This window comes from Diabrotica undecimpunctata, chromosome 4 (assembly GCF_040954645.1).
Source record: "Diabrotica undecimpunctata isolate CICGRU chromosome 4, icDiaUnde3, whole genome shotgun sequence".
NCBI lineage: Eukaryota > Metazoa > Arthropoda > Insecta > Coleoptera > Chrysomelidae > Diabrotica > Diabrotica undecimpunctata.
In genome coordinates this window covers 92,924,465-92,947,804 of record NC_092806.1, presented here as the reverse complement: position 1 = coordinate 92,947,804, position 23,340 = coordinate 92,924,465, and the positions used below count along the sequence as shown (strand labels likewise).

General features: G+C 31.4%; 2 protein-coding genes across 2 annotated transcripts in view; one reads left to right on the top strand and one right to left on the bottom strand.

The window, feature by feature from the left end:
• PolE1 (DNA polymerase epsilon catalytic subunit 1) overlaps positions 1 to 23,340 on the top strand; it is a 323,060-nt gene that overhangs the window by 278,234 nt on the left and 21,486 nt on the right. The window contains exon 26 of the mRNA XM_072529917.1: positions 17,194 to 17,348. Coding sequence (XP_072386018.1) covers positions 17,194 to 17,348 — 155 coding nt within the window. The remainder of the gene's footprint in view (positions 1 to 17,193; positions 17,349 to 23,340) is intronic.
• On the bottom strand, positions 10,861 to 12,290 carry LOC140438021 (uncharacterized). The gene is made up of 3 exons (XM_072527740.1): positions 11,597 to 12,290; positions 11,108 to 11,544; positions 10,861 to 10,965 (listed from the first exon to the last, which is right to left on the bottom strand). The coding sequence occupies exons 1-3, from the start codon at positions 12,288 to 12,290 to the stop codon at positions 10,861 to 10,863; spliced, it is 1,236 nt and encodes a 411-aa protein (XP_072383841.1).

Here is a 23,340-nt window from a genome sequence, read left to right as displayed (position 1 = left end):
ATAAGATATATTTTCTCTCTCTTCCTACCTCGGGAATAAAAATGCTCCTTTTGTATATATATTTAATATTATAAATATATTATATTATATTATATAATGTTATATACTTATATAATATAATATATATTAATATTATTATCTATGTGATATGTTTTGTATTATTTATTAAATGTTCATAATTATTTTAGGCTTTTGCATTTCAAAATAATCACTGTATGACAGACAACTGTCAATTTTAAAATCCGTTAGTATCATGTCTAATTGGCAAATCTTTTACGTGTTTGGTTCATACGCTGGTGTACGTGAGTTCGAATCCCAATATGAATTTCCTTTTTTATTTTTGAAATATTTAAAAACCTCACGTTAATGTTATTAAATATATGTAATATACGCAAAAATGCTAAATTTTAAAATTAAATGAAAATTTACAACATAATCCGAGTAGTTGGTTTATTATTTTTATCTTCGTAAAGTAAGTTATTTATATTGGCAGTTTTAAATACTTATGAATATTGCATTTTAATTTGTATTGTATTATTATATTGAATGATGTTGCAGTGTATTGTATTGTAATTTTTATATTAATAACAAAATAAACAATGCATTTTTCTGCAGAGTATGCGTAAAAAATTTTTTTTGCATTCAACTCCTTTTATACATATATGAAAATAAAAATATATATTTTCATTAAAATATTGATCCAATCCTTCATTTACTATACTCCTATTACAGGTCAAATGTTTATATACAGCAAACGATGCACCATATACCTATATACCTAATTATTTTTCTCTCTCTGCTCTCTCTTACCTATAGCATTAAATATGTAATGATTGTGCAGATTGACTTCCATATAAATTTGTAACGACGAACGCGTGTATAGAAGTATAACTTCTACCGGCAGTCCCACTGGACTGCCACAGCCGTTTTTTTTTATTAACCACGATTATTTATCTAGGATATTTAAAGTGTTCCATATTTTCAAAATTGTAGTTGTGAACTTTAATATTTTATCGAGATTTATTGAATTGGTCTCTTTTGTTGATTTGCTTGTATTTCGTTTTCATTTCGTTGATTTTAAGTGAAACATTTTTCGTGCTGTCTTCACTTTATTGAAGTTTTTGGACGGGAGAGTTTCTTATTAGAGTTATGAGATATATATCATTAGCATATGCTAGGAGTGCTTTGTCCCTTGGGCCGTTAATGGAGTACTTCTTAAATAGGCGTTATTTCTATTTTAGTAAGCTGTTCATTAATTTTTTGACTATTTGAATTGAGAATCTGTATTTTATTCGACTGTTTTATAACACAGAGTTTCTTGGAGCATATTTTCATCTTTGGTTTCCCGTATCATTATTACAGGGATTTTGCTGGATATCGACATAGTGAACCCGGTGGTATGTACATGATGTTTTCATAACCAACGTTCAAAATTTTTTCTTACTGTAAATTCATAATTATTTTACTAGGGAATATATTGTTGTTTAATAATAATAAAGTTCAGGCAATAATTCCTATATTCTCGGTATATAACTCGGTAATGATAATTTTGCTCCCCGATACCAGGTAGCAGTCCCGAAAACATTAAAACTGCTACACTCATGCTTCTCATTATCCAACAATTAGCCAGTCCAGAACTATACGCATTATTATGGTACTGATATTGCTACTGCTCCTTATAAGTGAATAGAATATGCAAGGAAGGTTTTGAAAATTTAATAGGATTTTGTATGTTAGAATATTATTTCTCTGAGAAAGTGAAGAATATCTATTTGCTATCCGGATTTAATCCATAAATTAAATAATAGAATGCTATAAAATAATGCTAGTAGCAGCAAAAAAAGCGGTCTAATAGTCACTAATGAGAAAATCAAATAAATGTTCTTTAACATACAAAAGAGAGGATCTAGATTAGGGCATAACGGAACAATAAAGCCATATAATTTTGAAAGATTGCAGCGTTTTAGATATCGTAGGTAACGTTGTTACATAAGAAATAAAAGGAAATATTCAGGTAGCTAACTGATGTATATGTATATATAACCCTCTTTTAAATCCAGAAGTCTAATTCGAATCCCTAAAATTAGGGTATATAAAATAGTGACCACACCAGTGCTAATATGTGGAGACGTGACAAGAACGTATTAATTAGACCAGGATTGCTAGAAAAGTCATCAGAGGTGTTTTCCGACTTACAGTGGTCCGAGTACTAACCAATACTGAACAAAACTAATTCCAAGATCAAACACATATATAAAGATAGCAACGTCGTACAAGAAACTAAATTTCAATGCTAAAGTTGCGCTGACTTTATCCAAAGACTCTATAATAACTGCATTGCCAAGTTAAATTGGGAGGATGCCCCAAGAGAAAAAATGTCCTTAGGACTTTCACAAATGAAGGGGGAGGTAACATATGGTCAGATTTAGGAATAATGAGACTATCTACCGACTATCATATTTATCAACACCTGCTATCCTACCTACAACCAATACTTATCTGTTGTGGACTATCAAATCAATTACATATAATCAATCGAACTAGGCTTAAAAAAATTATCGTAGAAAAGGCACTTCAGAAATATTGACATAAATTTTAAAAACGCCATTTACGTGGCGTTTTGTCTTGTTGTCTTGTTGCGTTCTGACTATACGATGACGATGATCTTTATATAGAAAATATAGAAAATAAAAGCAAGAGAACTATAATTATGAAACGAAAAGATAACGAAATGAAAAAATTATATAAATCCCTTATATTTACACAGACTGGTTTACAAAAGGTGAACAAATGGGCATAAAAACACAGCTGTTTTAAAAACTTAATATTATTAGACGACTTTAGGATCAATTTCACTCAAAATATGATATGCTAAAATATGATACGACAGAAAAAAAGGCAATGACTTATACAGCTGATTGCCACATAAATATCAATGTAAATATAATAATTGAAATATGAAACCCAAATATGATGATTTTGCCACAGCATATGAATATTGTCTCGTACTGTTTATAGCAATTAGTTGTCAGATTTTAACCTGTTTATTTCCTTATTATCCATATATGAGTTGTAAACCGATATTACAAGCGCATTTACTTTTCACAAAGACACTGTATAAGTACAGTTATTTCTAAACAAATCTGACTCGAAATATCGTCTATAAGTAACAGTATGTAAAATTTAAATTTTTATGGAGTTCAAAGTAGAAGCCTTCACGAAATTTGAAGTTACAATAAGACCACCGCAATCGAGCGTACTCTTACTCTGGATAATGAATAATTATTTAATCGGTTAATTCTTCAATCACCCGTTCAATATGATGTTTGTCAAATCGGTCCTTTTTAGGACCAACTATTCTACTTATGTCTATAAATATTAAGGACATATCTACAGATACACATACTCTACTTTACTTAAGCTTATCAGACATATACGCTTAACACAAATGTGACGTATTTCTACTGCAGGAAGCAAATAGAGGGCCAAACCTAGGGTATTTGGTATTAAGCTAATCACTGAAAATAACGAAATAAACATAATAAATGCCGGCAAAGAAGCAAAGAAAAACTTAAAATAAGAGAGGACAAAACCAGTCAGCTCAGGAAACCTTTCAACGATGTTGAGTTTGGATCCACTATCCACGTATATTATGAACAATATTACGGCTCCTGACTGAGGATCTAAACACAAAACTAATTATAAAATTTGGACAAAAAAATACAACAGTGGCTAATATCCAAAGTCTGTAGACAAGCAAAGTAAAGACAAAGTTGTTGCCTTGCTTAAACCTGACAAAAACCCCAACGACCACAAAAGCTATCGGCCAATATATCTATTTATTTTTTCAGCTATACACAATACTTCTGCATATAATCCTTAATATAAACCGATAATAGAAGGAAAACTTAAATTTAAAGATATAAGTGGCTATATATGATAGGGTAGATCATGTTCGTCACACATACTAAATCTTGCCCAACACAACGAAGACGGATATAAAAAATATCAGACATGACGAGTGGTATTTGTCAATCTAAATTCTGCCTACGACACCTTAAATTAAAGGACATTTCTCCAAAATCCATGTGATATCCCCTTAGGTAATAGAACAACAGAAGATTTTCCGTATCACTCAATGGTAAGAAAAGATGAAGATTGAGAACGTAGAAGAACGGTCTCCTTTGGGGTACCGTAATGGCACCTACACTGTATAACATTTACACAACCCATTCCAGTAAATACTAGGACTTTTATTATGTAGACGATACATCTATTGTTGCAGAACCACAAACTTTTATTGCTGAAGTGGAGAAAAATCTAAATCATATCTTAAACACAATAAAAATAGATTATAAATCAATTTTAAGCCAAACCCTGGAAAAAGTCAGGTGTGTTCCTTCAATGTCCCTTACAGAGACGCTTTCACAAATTTGAACATATACCTGAACCAATAGTGTCATGAAATCATTAAACACACTTTGTAATTTACAGAACTTTATTTAAAACTAAATGGCAAACTAGAACCAGAAGAATAGTGTTCTCCGCGAACTTGTCAGCTAAAAACGGGAAGCACATCCTTCCACTCTTAAAACGTAGATGCTTAAACTCTATGCTTCTGCTGCCAAATATACCTAGCTTGTATGGGTGACATCAATACATACTTGACACGTAGATTTAGCTATAAATTAGTCAGCCAAATTAAGCGGATATTAAGACTCTCATCCATACATAAGCTCTACAATATCGTAGTTATCAATCCACCTAATATCCGAAGATAAGTAGCTAGAGAACAAAAGAAACAAGGTCTAGATTCGTAACATTCACTTCACGAATAACAACCCATTTTATGACTAGAATCAAGGAAAAACTGGCTAGATCAACACATCTGCAAGATATACAAAAAAAAATAATCTGCTTCTCGCCATCTGAACCCTCCAAAGGAACTTCATTATGGTAGTTATCTTCCTTAAATCTGCCAGGAAGACTCTTGCCTGCAAACAGCGGTTAACCTGTGTGAATTTGGGGCGATAAAAGATTCATTACACTGTCTTCGTTGACTTTGCCATTCAAATCGCTCTTTTCTGAAGGGACAAGGTTTATTTATTTGAACTCAACATGTAAAGTACAGTCAGTAAGCTATTACTTATAAAGATCATTGCAAATTTGACACTAGCTACACTTATATTGACTACATATTACCCCTAAATAGGAGATAAAACATTCAGAAGTATGTAATATGGGTGAAGTGGTATAATTCTTGTTAGATAAATTAAGCATTCTTCCCTTTTTTGTGCACTACTATCCATTTTTACACAAAAATATCTATTTAAGCCAATAAATATTTATTTTGAGATAACCTTCTATCCAGAATTATATGTAGTACACAGATAAAACCAGAAATAAAATAATAAAAATCTGTATACAAGATATCATAAAACATTGGATGAAATAAAAAAAGTTCTTATTTATCGAATTCTTAAATAAAACGTATGAAGACATGCTCACGTTAACAAAATACATTAGAAAATTTCCGCATATGAAAAAAATCCAATTTGGTAACGATATCCTTTTGTATCTATAAAGCTATTTTTAGAAAAGCACGTACCTACCAAAAACAGGTAGTTAATAGTATACATATCTGTTACACACTGTAATGCGTATGAACGATAACAAAAATAAGGAGTCCATATCAACCGTTCAGACTATTCGCGAGAAGTATACAGCTTAATGGCAGAGTTGCCAAACTATCAGAGCTTACTTAAACCGATATACCTATGGTTCCAACATACAGTGAAAAAGATCTGAACGACCCCTATAAGCTATACACGTGAACTATGCAATATACATTCATGATACAGGGGTACTTAAGGGCTCCACAAAATTTTTAAAAATTATGAAACTATACATGTTGACGAATCGACAGAGCCAATATTATGGAATGGTCAAGTGAGCTCCGTATATTGGTGTCCAGTTGACCACGGAGCTCACTTGAACCTGAATTTTAACATGGACGGAGTCCACTTGATGCCGTAGATATATATATATATATATATATATATATTATATGAACATTCCATATCTGTTTCCAATTTCAATTCTAGGTCAAAACCATCTTCATATAGGTCAAAAAATTGATTTTGAAAACTCCAGAACCATAGACCCCATTCTGTAAATAGAAGTTAAAAAAAGGCCAAATTGTCTCAATAAAAGAGATGATAGTATTCGGTTACCTTCTACATGGAGATCTGTCATAAAGAAAATGTACGCTCCGCCCGCCAATCAAAATCGTACTGTCAGAAATGTTCGCACCAACTGCCGCGCTAATCCAGACGCTAACCTACACTCCAACATCCACAGAAACCTCGTCACTATCGACGGTATAAATGAACTGTCTGCCGTTCCCAGTATCACAGAAGCCAAAGTGAAATTTTATGAATATCTACAAGAGATGGTAAATGTAGTACCAGAAACATCTGCAGTTATTACCATGGTAGACATAAATATAATAATTGGCAATGATCTGACAAGTACTAGGCATAAAGCAAAAATTTAATAAAAATATACAAAATAAACTCCTTATAATCTTCTGCACACAAAATGAATGCAGGATTAATGTTACATATACCTATGACAAAGATCAAAATAAGTATACTTTTATCAACACTACTGGACATAAATCAATAATAACCTTATAAATAGAAATAAACATTACAAACAACTATTAGAATACGGAGCCTGATCTCACCTAACGTATGGACTCGCCACTGAAGAAGTAGACTGTCTACTTCAAGCACCAGCTAGAAGCGTCACTACCTGACTTGACAATGGTAACTGCAACCTTGCCGAAACGTCGCCATAAGGGTTTTTCTCAAAATCGAAAATCAAACCCAGAAAATCACAGAAAGCATATATATATATATATATATATATATATATATATATATATATATATATATATATATATATATATATATATATATATATATATATATATATATATATATATATATATAGTTTGAGTTTAGTTCTTAAACCTTAATATATATTTTTTAGTGGATTTTCTTGGGCTTAGGTTCATAAAAAAAATTGTTTTGATACTAAGACATTTTTATATTTTTTTTCGACGTTTTGGCAGGAAATCCGTGCCCTTTTCAAGAAGTAATATGGACTAAAAAAACATTTTACATGAAAACATTTTTAAAAAAACAAAAATGTTTTTTTAGTCCATATTACTTCTTGAAAAAGTATATATATATATATATATATATATATATATATATATATATACATCTGGATTTTCTTGAGCTTAGGTTCATAAAAAAATTGTTTTGATACTAAGACATTTTTATATATTTTTTCGACGTTTCGGCAGGAAATCCGTGCCTTTTTCAAGAAGTAATATGGACTAAAAAAACATTTTTGTTTTTTTAAAAATGTTTTCATGTATCAAAACAATTTTTTTATGAACCTAAGCTCAAGAAAATCCAGATGTATATATATATATATATATATATATATATATATATATATATATATATATATATATATATATATACAGTAGACTCCCTCTATAACGAGAACTGAAATGACAGACTAATTACCTCGTTATAAGCCGATCTCGTTATATCAAACAATCATAATACTGTGCATACATATGAATCTGTAGTTTTCTAAACCATTAACTTCCTATAGTGAAGCCATTCGGAGCAATATAAGATGCTAATAAATATTGTTTGAATGGCGTTTTTGAAAAAAAGTTATTTACTTTTATTGTCAATGAAATATATTAAAACATAAAAGAGTTGTTTACTTTTATTATCAATGATATACGTTAAAACAAAAAAGCTGTACTTATATTTTTTTCCAACTACATAATGTATAAATCGTATTTTCAAGGATAACATAAACTATTGCTTCTGCAATTTTAAGAACTCTGTTATTTTTAACTGCTTTAAATGGTCCAGTATCATTCTATCATATATTTTCTAAAGATGTGAAACAGTTGTATTTATTCATTGTAAAGAAGTTTATTGCGGGCTGCAGTTAAGTTTATTGAGGGGCTGTTTGAAAAGGTATTTATTTATAGCCACGACCGGACTAAAAACGTAAAAAACACGTTTTTGGATCTTATTTTCTCTCGTTATAACCAAAATTGCCTCGCTATAGACGGTTATAGTTCAATAGAAATTTCACGGGACATCTAATGTATCTCGTTATAAGCGAAACCTCGTAATAACCGTGTTCGTTATAGAGGGAGTATACTGTATATATATATATATATATATATATATATATATATATATATATATATATATATATATATAAATAATATATATATATATATATATATATATATATATAAATAATATATATATATATATATATATATATATATATATATATATATATATATATATATATATATATATATATATATATATATATATATGGATTAAACCTAGAGCTAAGATTAATACTATTACAGGAATTAATATTAAACTCAACAGTCTTCCGGGTTGAACCGCGTCGATTATCATTGCGCCGAGCTTTCGACATCCTCTTCGATGTCTTCTTTAGGGCTTCCGAGGTCTCAGTCTTCCGAACCCCCAAACACTACTACACTGATCACTAATCATTGCATTACTGGTGCAGGGAAGAGGACGGTTCATTTATACTGTCGCTGGTGACGTGGCTTGGGTAGAGGTTGGCGTGGGGGCCAGCGTGCGGATTGGCGCGAACAGTTCTGACAGTAGGATTTTGATTGATAGGTGGAGCGGACGGTATTTTCTTTATGAGAGGTCTCCAAATCGAAGGTAACCTTATGCCGTCATCTCTTATTGAGCCATTTTTTACCTTTTTTCAATTTCTATGACTTTTCGCCACAATAAACTGCTTGGTTTGTAGAAGCGGATGGGTGCTATGGTTCTGGAGTTTTCAAAATCAATTTTGTGACCTGTATGAAGATGGTGTTGACCTAGAGCTGAAATTGAGTCGGAATTGCGAACAGAAATGGAATGTTTATAAATCCTATTTTGGATTCTACGATTTGTTTGGCCGATAATAGGATCGGGAGCAGTCTTCACAATGAACTCCATAAACTCCGTGTTGTTCATTTAGAAAGTTGTCTTTGATAAATATTGTCTTTATTCCTCTTGATTTTAGAATTTTGTCGATTTTTTCAGTGACACCTTTGATGTAAGGAAGAAAAGCTTTCGTATGATGAGGGTATGAGTCTTTACGTTGAGATTGAGTAGGAAATTGATGTCTGTGGGATGCTGTTATTTATGTGATTTTCGCGGTAACCGTTTTGAATGAGGGCTTGTTTTAAACTAGACAGCTCTGCGGGTCTACTTGCATCATCGCAAAATCATATTGATCCGGAGACAAGCGGATATATATATGAAATATGAAAAAGACTCTGTTTTGCCTTGCAATTTTTAGAAGGCTCAGATTAAGGAAGAAATCTGAATTGTGTTTCGAAACTATTTTACGGATTTATTATCAGATGTCGCTATTGCGTCCATATCGAAGCCATTTTAGTGTTGCTTCTTAAAGACAGAAAAGATTTATTTTTCACGTTGAGAAAGCCTATGAATAGCTGTTCTGATGAGCCCTATTAGGGCGAAATACGTATAAACATATATATATATATATATATATATATATATATATATATATATATATATATATATATATATATATATATATATATATATATATATAGACACTTTGTACGTGAAATTAAATCTTGACTGTCTTTTTCATTTTATTCGGATCTACTCTGTATGAGTACAAGAAACCAATTCGCTAAGGATTTCTGCTTAGTTGAGGAGACATGTCGTGGAATGCAAATTTTAGATTCCCCATGTCTCTATTAACATCTTTATCAGCGTCTGTTTTGCCTTGCAATTTTTAGAAGGCTCAGATTAAGGTAGAAATCTGAATTGTGTTTCGAAACTATTTTACGGATTTATATATATATATATATATATATATATATATATATATTTATATACAAGAAATACAGGATATTAGTGACTGTCGATATAAACAAAACACCAGCTTATTAGGGTTGCAGTCACAAGGATGGCCGAGATGTTAGAGAAACACTCTTCTGACTTTTTGTCTAGCTTTCGGAATTGTTTTATTCCTTTTTCAAGTATCTGTAATATAGATAATAAAAATGTGTAAATATTTACAAAATATCACAATTCATCAGTGCAACTTACTAAACTCTATCCGTTTTCGAGATGAGCGGCATCAAAACATAAACACGCTTATGCACGTGATAGAAATTTGAAGATGTGTTGTACAGAGTTGCAATAAGCCAGAGCGTTCATATTTTAATTAAAGCCTAAATTATGTTTAATCCTTACATTTCGTAGTACATTTTTTGTAGTTATGATAATAAATGTTGTTTTAATAATTAATAGTAATTTACAGTAAACAATTTTCTAATGTAAACAGTTGATAGTTAATCGTAAACTACTTTTTATAAAATGTTAATACTTTATATAAGTATATAAAATAAATATATGTTTTGCACTGGCGTGTAATACTGTAAACACTGCAATTGTAAGACAAGAAAGATCTACTACCTGACAGTAGCGAAAATTAAATAAAAAGGAAATATTGCAAATATAATAGAATCAAGTAACATCTACTAGCTAAGAATTACGGTTGAAAATAATATAATACATTCGTTATGAACCAAAAACGGTCTTAAAACGTTTCAACGAAAATATAGTTAAAATTAAAAATAGCATAATAAATTTGTTGTAAACTATTGAAATGTATTTAACATGTTATAAAAGAAGAAAATAAAAATGCGAATGCACGTTTACTTGTACATAAATTCTATTCTGAAAGACTATCAGTACTACTATCATCATCAAGGTTTATTATAATAGATTCCTGTTGGACTTCTATTATATTATCTAATTCCCACATTTTTGGTTCTACCTTTAATACAACATGTTGAACGCATTTTTGCCATTTTTGTGGAGTTATGTTCGCTACAGCCTCGTTAAATAAATTTTTTTAAATCTGGAAACTTGTAAGTAGTGTTTTTGGCTGCAACGAAATTTTTTATATCCGCCCATACGAGTTCTATGGGATTTAACTCGCAATGATACGGAGGCAGTCGCAAAACAATTTTATTTTGGCGTTTAGCCATTTCGTCAACTATATACTGGTCATAACGTTTCTTATGTTCCTTGACAATTGCTAGTAATTGTACTTTAAGAAGCGAATCTTCGAAGGAAATATTTTTAGAACGCAGCCAGTCTATAATTTCAGCCTTTTTTGAAGCTGTCGTGGGAACTCGTTCGACTTTCCTTGAATGATAGGGGGCATTATCTAGAACAATAACGGATTTATCCTCCAAAGTCAGTAACGTTTTTTGAAACCATTCTTCAAATGACCGTCCGTCCATTTCCTCGTGATAGTCCCCACTTTTTTTTGATTCAAACGTCCACAACGTTCCAGGCACAAATCCGTCTTCACTTCCAATGCCACACACAATAAGACGTTTACCTTTTCCTGAAAAAAATAACTTATTATAACTGTATTGAAGTACTTAACATATCAATACCTGAAGGATTTTTGAGACCCACAGACAGTCCTTCCAAAAACGCTTGTCTTGATGAAACCACTGAAGTGTCACACCATACTTTTGAACGAGTATGACCTGCATTAACCCAAGTCTCGTCCAAATAATATATTTTCCTCTTTTCGTTCCTCAACTGCCTAATTTTTTTCAAAAATTCCCTCCTCCATATCCTAATGTCGTCTCTCTCTGTTAGCATGCTGTTTCTGCCACGCCTTTGAAATTGAAATTTTAATTTTTTTAATAATAGGTGAAACGATGTACGTTTGAAATTTGGCAGATCTGGATCACTATTGATTTGGTTTAAAATTTTATCCACTGTGGGAATTTCATTTTTAAAAAAGAACTGATGGACAATCCTCCTTATAGCATTCCTGGTAAATTCGTCAACATTGTCCAGTTTGATCTTGCGGTTTTTATTTGTTTTTGGCGCAGTTAGTTTGTTAGTAGTTTTATACTCCTTAATTACATTAAAGACGCTGGTACCACACACACCAACCTTATTTCCTACTATTTTTTGTATGTCTCTTAATGGTGTTGTTGGATGTTCTATTACTTCGTTCTTATAGACATTTAAAATTACTTCTTTCATTTCCAAACTTAAATGATTTTTCTTTGTTCTTTTTCTGGAAGGACTCAAAGGAATAGCAAGATCATTTGCAGAATCCGTATCAGACATTATGAAACTGTAAATAACAGGAAAGGTTATTAGGGATTTAGTTTTTCCACTGATACGTTAGGGTGTTCTCGCCAAAAGCCAAAGTGGTGTAAGTCATATTTTTGATATTTTGGTGTAAGTCTTGATTTATAATCTTGAGATACAGATCTCTTAAAAGGAAAAGTGGTATACCTTCTAACTTTATTTATACTTTCATAGATGGCAATAACAATTAAACTAATGAATGAAGAGCTGTTTTTAATAACAGACATTTTCTGCTCTATGTCTAAAGTCAGCAAAACTAGGAAGGCCACTTTCATTCAGACAAATTGATCTGAAAAATTTATACCCTGTGCCAAGACTTGTGGCTAAGGAAAAGAAGAGAGACATGTTAGATTTGCTTTCAAACATTCCACCTATCAACCATGTATACTTTTAGGAACTTGTTGAAACAACAGAAACACAAGATTTAGTTGATATTGAACATGACTGAAATGTTTTACTGCAAAGAAATTACTTTATGGTTGTATTAGTGTAGTTATTTGAGTAAAACATGAAATTTGTGCCTAATTTTTTTCAATTTTTTAAATTTCAATTTACTTTAACCTTATAAAATACAACAAAAGAACTACATACATGATTTTCAATGATTATCCCATTTAGACAAAGATATCTTCCTACAATGTACAACAAAAAAATTGCTAATAATCTGTTGTGTAATTTATTATAAAGATTCTAACAAAACCTTCTATTTTTCATAAATCACACAACATGACTTACACCACTTAAATAGGTTTAACATCCTCAAGTAATTTACAGTTTTGAAATCCTCAATATACTATTCTATAGAAATAATCTAAAGAATGTGTTTTGAACAATATCTAATTTGAATAATAATAATGATTTCCGAAGTGGAAATGGACACGTCAAATAAATTTAATTTTCAACTTAAATTATGTCACACAGTTTAAATTAACAACACTATAAACAATATTTATCCACACAGTTTCAATATACGAAGTATAACGCTATTAATATACGAAAATACGAAACGTAACTAAGAAACACAGTAAGTCGGTTCGTCACTGTTAAAATTGACAAACGTGAGCATTTAATTTCTAACCAATGATAAAACTCGGGATTGCTGTGACGACACCGCCACACCCACCGTCCGCGTGTACCCACAACTCATGTTGAAAACGGATGAACTGTAGTCGTTGAGATTATTTACAATAAACTTTGACACTCAACATTAATAATACAAATATAAAATATAATAATGGACAAAATACATTCTAAAAAATTTTGGTAAGCATAGTAACACTTAATTTATTTCATGACATCTTTTGATGGTGTGTTTTAACTCTGATATGAATATATATATATATATATATATATATATATATATATATATATATATATATGTATATGTATATATGTATATATGTATATATATATATATATATATATATATATATATATATATATATATGTATATGTATATATGTATATATGTATATATATATATATATATATATATATATATATATATATATATATATATATATATATATATATAGTAAACTCTTAAATATTGGGGAAATCTGCAAGAAATACTCTAATGTGTATCAATTGTTTCGCCGAACGTTTTCGCCAAAGAGAATTAATTTGGCTTCTTCAGGGCTGAAAGAGAATAAATTATAATTAGCTACCATATATTATCTATTAAAACATTGTTGATCTTACCGTAACTTAGAATTGTAGAGTTAGAATATTAAAAAACTTTGCTAGTAACATAGTGGTGTTTTTTGTTACTATGTGCAAAAAAAGTTTTTTATAAGGATTGAAATGTATGGTAGCTTCGAACTTGACACGTAAAGGCTTACCCAAGGTTAATCGAAAAACCCAATGCAACTACATTTAAAAGGAGGTAATTCTTTGAAATGTCGGCAATAACAAAATTTTTGATTTTTAGATAGTTAAAAGTGAGGTTCTGTTTAAGCCAGAACGCAAGCGCTGACAACTTCATTATTAGTTGGTATGAGTCTTTATGTCGTTAAGGTTCATTGGTAAAAAACGAATGAATTTAAATCCCAGTAAAGGGAAATATTATTTTGATTTTCTTTATTTAATTATATTATATTGTTCATGTATTATTGAATCTTATTGAGACGTATCTAAGAAAAGCAAGGGAATGTTATATATTTTTTGTTAATGAAAATTAATTATAAAGGTATGTTAGTTGTTAATGGATATATCAGTCAAGTTAGTAATCTGTGATATAGTATTGTTCTTGGTATCTGATTTAAGTAACAGGTGGTATATATCGCTTAGATTCTTGATGTCACTCTTAACATTAATGGAGAAATCGTTAAGGAAAATATAAGACATTTCAATGAACTCTCTTTTAGATTTATTGTTCTCACGGTGGAGAATTGTGGTGTTAGTATAGTCCATGAGATGACCAGTGGAATGGACATGTTTGGCTAATGCACAACGGTCAGGGTGAAGTCGAGAATCACTTTTGTGTAGTGTGATACGTGATTTCAATAATTGAGATGTTTGACCGATGTAGGAATTGTTGTAAGAGAGACATGGAATGTTGTAGACAATATTACTAAGCCTATCTATGGGAGTCTTATCTTTTATCTTAGAATAAAGATTATTAATTGTTAGGGCTGATCTACAAGCTACATTAAGTTTAATGTTGTTATTATTATTGCCAAAGCTATTTTCAACACTTTTCAGAATCCTTGTTAACCCCGGAGTGATATCTCTGAAATATGGTAATGAAAAATTACCATAATTAATTTTTTCATTACCATATTTCAGAGATATCACTCCGGGGTTAACAAGGATTCTGAAAAGTGTTGAAAATAGCTTTGGCAATAATAATAGCCAGATGGCCATAATGGCCAGATCTGGCCAAACAACTACTAAAACTAATCCAAAAAATAATAGAACAAAACAGAATTCCTCAAGAATGGAGATCAAGCATCCCAATACCTCTCCTCAAAAATAGGGACAATCGGACCCCAAAAATTACGGAATTGATTTATTAAACACAACACTAAAATTAACAACCAAAGTGATAACAAATAAACTGAATGAAATAAAAGTAGAAGAAGAAGTAATTGACCCTATTGAAGCTGGCAATAGGATAAGACAGAGGGATTCCCTGAGTCATCTATTATTCAACTTGATTAAGGATGAAATAAAAAAGTAAGAACTAAAAAAGGATAGCAAGTGGGAGAAAAGCAACTTAAAATAATCTGCTCTGCAGACGACGCAACATTACTCTCTCAAAGTGAAGATGATTTACAACGTATGCTGCACCAATTTAATATAAACGCCAGAAAATTTAACATGTTAATTTCCAAAAAAAGACAAAATGCATGGTTATATCAATCTTACTAAGATGTAAATAGGAGCTGGAAGGTCAGATAATAGAACAAGTGATGAAGTTTAAATATCTAAGCATCATATTATCTAGCTCAATAGGAAAACTCAAAACAGACGTGGAAAATCAAGTGAATAGAGCAAACAGATAAAACGAATACAATATCAGAACAAATAAAAACATGGGAAAAGAAGTGAAAGGCAGAATTTACAAAACAGTCATCATACCAATGATGACTTACGCGTCAGAAACACTGTCTGACACAGAGAGGACAAAAAGAGTGTTAGAAACAGCAGAGATGAAAACACTTAGATAAATTTATGGTAAAACACTGTGGGACAGAGCTAGAAGTACGTATATACGACGTATATGCAAGGTGAAGAACATCAAGGACTGGTTAAGAAATAGAAGAGTAGAATTGAAAGATCATATAAGCCGAATGACGACAAATAGACTACTAAAGACGGTAAGAGACTGTTCCCCAATAGGAAGACCACGAAAACGATGGAACGACAACTTACTGGAGGCACATTGAAAAACAGTCAGAGACATGTCTACATAAAAAGAAGAAGTTTATAAACGAAGAATTTAATATAAATCAAATGAACTGCTTATCCAGAAACAGCAATGCTCAAGAAAATATCAAACGAAGAAGTTAGTCAAGCACATTAAAAAATAAAGAAAGGTAAAGCAGTTGGACCAGATGATATAATCTCAGGAAGTGTAGACAGCATTAGGAGAGATAGGAAGAAATTGGCTAACTGGTTTGTTTAATAGGATTATGAAAGTGGGAAAATGTCAGACGAATAGAGAAGCAGTATATTAGTACCTATTTACAAGAACAAAGTGGATATACAACAATGCACAAACGGGGCCATAAAACTTTTGATTCTTATAATGAAAATGTGGGAAAGAGTAGTTGATGGATGAAAACATGAAAAAACCGAAATATCCTAAAATCAGTTTGGATTTATGCAAGACAAATCAATAACAGATACAATTTTCATTATAAGGCAGTATTAAGTCCTTATTTATTCTCATTAGTGTTGGATCAGGTAACAGGGAAACAACAGGATAATATTCCCTGGTTATGACACATGTATGCTAATGGTATAGTGTAAGTAGGAAATACTTATATAGTTACTGCTATAAAAAAGATTTAGAACAAAACTGAAAGAGTGAAGACAAGCTCTTGAAGATGCAAGTTTTCAAATTTAATGTTAAATAAATATTGATATTGTTAAATTAGTTTTATTAGATACCTATCTTAACGAATACAACATATTCATTATTCTATGACTATTCATTACATGTGAATGATTAAAATAGGAGATAATTAAATATTTATAATAACAACCTCATTTTAACAACTACATACCTCTGAGAATTTAGTACTTAAAGTTTTGAAACTATACTATACAACAGATAGTAAAGTAGAAGTTATCGTAGAAATTTTTAATTCGTAATTGTTTTGTGTTCCAAACTTAATATATTCTTTAAAAAAATGCTTTTTTCATATTTTAGGATGACAGAAAAAATTCATAATCGTCTGCCTCCAATGCCTGATGGATCAAGTGCTGCGTTAGAATTTGTAAAAGCTATATGCCACATTATAAGTCTTGATCCTGCTCTTCGGGAAGAAGTAGACACGTTGAAAAGCAATCTTCTCCGTTTAATAGGTAAATATTTTTGTGTACAATTAGAACAGTAAGTTTTTTAATTATTGTAAGAAGAATAAGCGCAGATTCTCATTATCGTATCGCTTCAAAGCGATCGGTGTTGACACCGTTCACGACAATATACCTACTTTGTTAGGAATATATGCCATCAACAGCTACTTGGATGTGCGGCGTTGGTTCTACCTATTATAGCTGGCGATTACTATAATTGACTAATGATTCGTTAAAATGATGTTTTATGTTAAATGTCAGACAATTTATGATATAAAATTTAGGAAAATGGCATTTTTCTTATTTCCTTCATCACTTATGTTATTCCCTGATTCCAGCATCGTCTTTACCTTCCCCTTCGTTTCGATTTTTTGACGTCGACTTCCAAATTTTCTGCGGTGTCCTATTGTACCTATACTGAAGGACCGATGTCTGAACCCATTTCTTTAACGCCTTCATTTATTATTCTATCTAATATACTAAAGAACAGCATCTTCCTCAGTACATCATTTCAACCCCATTCTTTTTTCTTGTTAAATATATATTTAATGTTTACACTTTCATACAATAGCTTATAGTATATAATATAATATGGGTATTTTTGTTTATTGTATTGTTACAAACCACTGTATTGATTGCCTGATACCTGCCATGCTTCTTTTGATTTTATTTTTTAGTAATCAGTTCTTCTGTTTTCCTTTTTATTGTTTTTTTTTTCATATAACTATTTTATTATTGTATCTATTACTCTTTTTTCACAATGATCTTGTTGATAATGTATATCTTTGAATCCATTTCACTCTTCTGTTAAGTTCTGAAACTATTTTCTTATGGCATGTTTTTTGCTGAATATATTTTATTTGAAAATAAACCACAGTTAATTGTAATAAACAATTAACATATAAACATCTTTTTACATTATTATTATACCTCTTTTCATTTGAGAATTCATTGAAAAAGATTTTCGGATTGTAAATTGAAACGTCAAAAAAATAAAAGATGTGATTTTATTTTTAATTATTGTGATTTATACATCATCAATATATATTCATCAATCCAGAATATTTAACATCTCACCTGACAAGACGATGTACGGTGGACGCCTACGCAGAAATGCATGGCACCTTAAGAAGAAGAATACATCATCATCGCCAATTGGCGTTACAGCCCTGCCTGCCTCAAAACATTCCTTCCCTGTTGAGTGTCTGTCTTCTATATCCCCTTACTCCAATTTTCCTTAAATCGTCCAGATATGTGAGTTTAGATTGCCCCCTTATTCTTCTTCCGACTGGCCTATTTAGCATGGTTATTTTAGCAGGATCACGTTTATCCATCCACATAACGTGGCCCACCCATCTTAGCCGGTTTATTTTGATAGTTTTCACGATATCTGCGATATTGTGATTTATTCCCATATAAAAAAACTTGTTTAGTTTCCGAACATGTTACTTACATGGTTGATTGCTGCATGATCTATTATTCTTGTCCAGATAGTGGAATTTATATATTTTGTCTCGGTATTGGTTGTTTATTTCTTTTTAACTTCATATTTGAACGTATTATATGTTAATCCGGTAAAATTGTATTTTGTTTGGAACCATTTTACGTAATCTTGTTTCCTCTAATAAAAATCTTCTGGCCATTAGTCGATTTCCCATCATCTGTGCATTTTAACTTTTTCTTGCAATGCTCTTTTAGTGTTTCTAATATCAGCAAGGTAATAGTGGGAAGTCTGTTTAATAATAGAGTAAACAATTATTAATTTTAATCCTCTCATATGTTCGTTCCACGTATACTCATGTATGTTGGAATTAACTTTAAATAATATTCAGTTCAGATTGATCACAACACAATTAATTTTTAGCCGTTATCATTTTCTCCATAATTTCCTAGCGTGTGCTTTTATTTCAACGCTTCCTTTAAAGTTTTTCATGATTATAAATCTTTAAAAAAAGTTTTTGTTAATTGTCATTGAGATACCAGCTCCCGCATTTGTTTCCTTTTTTACTAGTTGTCCTTAATTTCATTTCCACTCCTTTCTTTCTGGTTTCGCTAAGGGCCACTTTTATTCATATTATAATGGATGTTTTTAGAGGTATAGAACTTTGAAATAGAATAAAACAAAGATGATTTTTTAAATTGATATGAAATTGAGTGGAGGAAATTGAGAGGAACGGTGTACTAAGCAGATAAAAGTAAATATATTTTTCTCCTAATAAAATCCCAAATATTGCGATTAGTAGCGAAAAATAATTTACGGTTTGTTTACATATGTGAATTTAAAAAGGCTTCGTAATACCACAGTGAGAAATTTCTGGAAAAAAAACTCGCTTTCGGTAAAAACTAGTGTTTGAAGTGATAAAAGTAAGTAAGGTTATTTACAATTCGAAACAGTCATACTGGAGTAACTCTGGCCGTTAGTTTTGTGACGTTGCCAAAGTTAAAAATAGTTCTGTAAACTGAGGACTGATAGGAACTGCATTTCTGAGCGGTTGAAGCGAATCTAGTTCCTTTCGCGGTCCTTAGAAACAGATATTATGTACACGGACAGTGATGATAACGCGTCAGAAGGCAAGAAGAGAAAAGATAGAGGGTCAACTTCACCTTTCCTGCAGAGCAAAAAAACTGCCAGAACTCCAAGCAAAATAAAACCAAAGGAAGAAGATTCAGAGGATTTGGACGACGTTATAAGCATGTTCAAGAAGATGATGGAAGAACTGAAAGAAATCAGGAATGAAAATAAGGAATATAGAGAAGAGATGATAGTGCTGAAAAAAGAAAATATAAAGATAAATCAAGAATTGGAAGCAACAAAAAACAAATTAACCCAGGTTGAAAACAAAGTAGAAAGAATTGAAAAACAGATGAAAAGAAATAACATAGTAATTACGGGTCTACCAATAAACGCAACAGATGAAACACTCTTAATAAATAACGTAAAAGATTTTATACAAAAGCACCTAAAAGAGGATGTCGAAATAGAATCTGCAATGAAGTTAAAGAACAATATATGTCTGGTACAAATGAAGGATTATGGCGAAAAAATTAAGGTAATGAAAGAAAAAAGCAAACTCAGATTTCTTACTGGAGAAAAGATCTTCAGCAACGATGACATGACCGAAAAAGAAAGACACATGAGGAAGGAAATCGTAAATAAAAGCAAGGAATTAAGAGCTGAAGGTAGAAATGTAAAGATAGGGTACAGAAAACTAACTGTGGATGGTATAAATTGGGTATGGGCCGGAAATGGTACTTTCAAACGAGAAAAATCTAGAAATATGGACCCAAAAAACGGCATATAGTAGTGGAAAAAGGAAAAGATGGCCCATTATGCCAACGGACCCTAGCGATGAACAGGAAAATGAGTTTGAACATAAATAGCAAAATAAAAAATAAGAATATTTACCTAAATATTGCGACATGGAATGTTCGAGGAGTATACGAGGAGGGAGCATTAATTAACCTAATAGAAGAACTAAAAAAATATTAAATTCACATCTTAGCAATACAGGAAACACATTTAACTGGAAACAACGTCGAAAAGATTGGCCCATACACGTTTTATACAAGTGGAGGCAATAATAGGAATTTTGGAGTGGGTTTTCTGGTACATGAAGACGTGGAGCAGGTAAAACGATTCGTAGTAAAATCTGACAGAATGTGTGCAATTAGAATTAAAGGAAAACAGAACATGATATCGTTGATAAATATACATGCTCCAACAGAAGAAAAAGAAGAAGAAGTGAAAGATGAATTCTATGAAGAATTAGAGTCATTGTGTGAAGAAATGCCCAGACAAGACACTAAAATTATTATAGGCGACGCCAATGCAAAGGTCGGAAGAGAAGATATATATAAAAACATAACAGGGGGTGAAAGTAAACATTTGAATACAAATGATAATGGACAGAGATTAATCACATTCGCAATTGAAAACAGGATGAAGATAATGAGTACCCATTTTAGGAGAAAAAATATATATAAAGGAACGTGGAAAATTCCGGGGTCAAATGGAACTAATCAAATAGACCACATCTTAATACAAGAGAAGTTTGCGAATTTAATAACAAATGTGAAAACGTGCAGAGGGGCTGACGTAGACTCAGGTCATTTTTTGGTTAGAATTAATATGAGAGAAGCAATAATTAAAAAGCATAAACGGAAAAAGAAAGTGCAACGTAAATTTAACTTTGAAAAACTACGAAAATTTGACGTAAAGCAGGACTATCAAAAGGATATACAAGAAACCTACGCCAAACAAGATAGTACTACTGTGAGTAACATACAACAAAAGTTCTTGAAAATGACAAACACTATAAAGGAAGCTACGTCGAAGAACATACCAAGAGCAAAAAGATTTAGAAAAAACCACTGGTTCAATGACGAATGCAGAACAGAGTTAAAAAAAAGATCAGATTTGAGATTAAAAAGTTTACGTTCGCAAAAACAAGACGACCTAGAAAGGTATGCCGTACAACGAAAAAAAGTAAAGAGAATCCTAAGGGAGCGGAAACGAAAGTATAATATGGAGAATAAAATTAAGCGCATTGAAGAAAATTACAAGAAAATGAAATAAAAATTTTTTATAAAGAAGTAAAATACATTAAAACTGGGTACCAGGGAAGAACGATGAATGTAAAAGATAAGCAAGGAAACCTGATAGTGGATGAAGACCAAATATGTGAAAGGTGGAAAGAATATTTCGAAGAGATACTAAATGACGAAGTGACTACTGAAGAAAATTGTTATGTTCCTAGACCTCAAATAGTAATAGAAGAAATACCAAAGCCCACAAGAGAAGAAATTGAAGAAATAATAAAAGATATGAAAAACCAAAAAAGTCCCGGGGAGAGCGGCATTGTGGCAGAGAACATAAAATATGGAGGAGAGGTCTTAATAAACAAACTTGGTGAGCTAATACTAGAAGTATGGGATGCCGAAGAAATGCCTCAAGATTGGAATAAGTCGATTATAATTCCTATACACAAAAAGGGAGATAGAACTGAATACTAATTAAAAAACGATTAGAAATATATATAGAGAAGAATCTAGGAGAATACCAGGGAGGATTTCGGAAAGGAAGATCAACAACCGATCAAATTTTTATGCTAAAACAAATCCTGACCAATTGCTATGAATACAACATTTCAGCACAAGTACTTTTCATTGATTACAAAGCTGCCTACGATACAATAAACAGAAACAAGTTAATAGAAACACTAAAAGAATTCCAAGTGCCAGAAAAAATAATAAGATTGGTAAAAATGACAATTAGACAAACCATTTGTGCTGTGAGATGCAACGGTACAGTCTTAGAAGAATTCGAAGTGAAAAAAGGTGTTCGCCAATGAGACCCGTTGTCTACATTGCTATTCAATATAGTTCTAAAAAAATTGTAAGGATTAGTGGGATAAATAGGTCCGGTACTATTTTATACAAGGAGCACCAATGCTTAGCATACGCTGATGATGTGGTTCTCATTGCAAGAAATGGAAAAGAACTATCAAATATAACAAAAAGACTGATTCGGAAAAGCTCTAAAATGGGACTGAAAGTTAATATTAATAAATCGAAGTACATGGAGATCTCGAGCAAAAAAGGAATAAGCACCAGGGATCCTTTAAATTGGAGGTGGAGAACGGATCAGTTGTAGAATTTGAGAAGGTGGATGAATATATGTACTTAGGTACTCTTATTGATCAGACATGTAAAGAAGAAACTGAAATCAACCTGAGACTGACCAAGAGCAACAGGTGCGCTGGAGCCATGAGCAAAATAATTAAGGCCAAAGATATATCTCGTAATACAAAAATAAGAGTATACAAAACTATAATTAGACCCACAATGCTATACGCTGCCGAGACATGGACTATGAACAAAACCGTACAGAACACATTGGAAGCATGGGAAAGAAAGATACTTCGCAGAATATTTGGTGGAAAAGTAGTAGAGGGAGAATGGAGAAGACGAACTAATGCAGAAGTGTATCAGTTGTATGCTA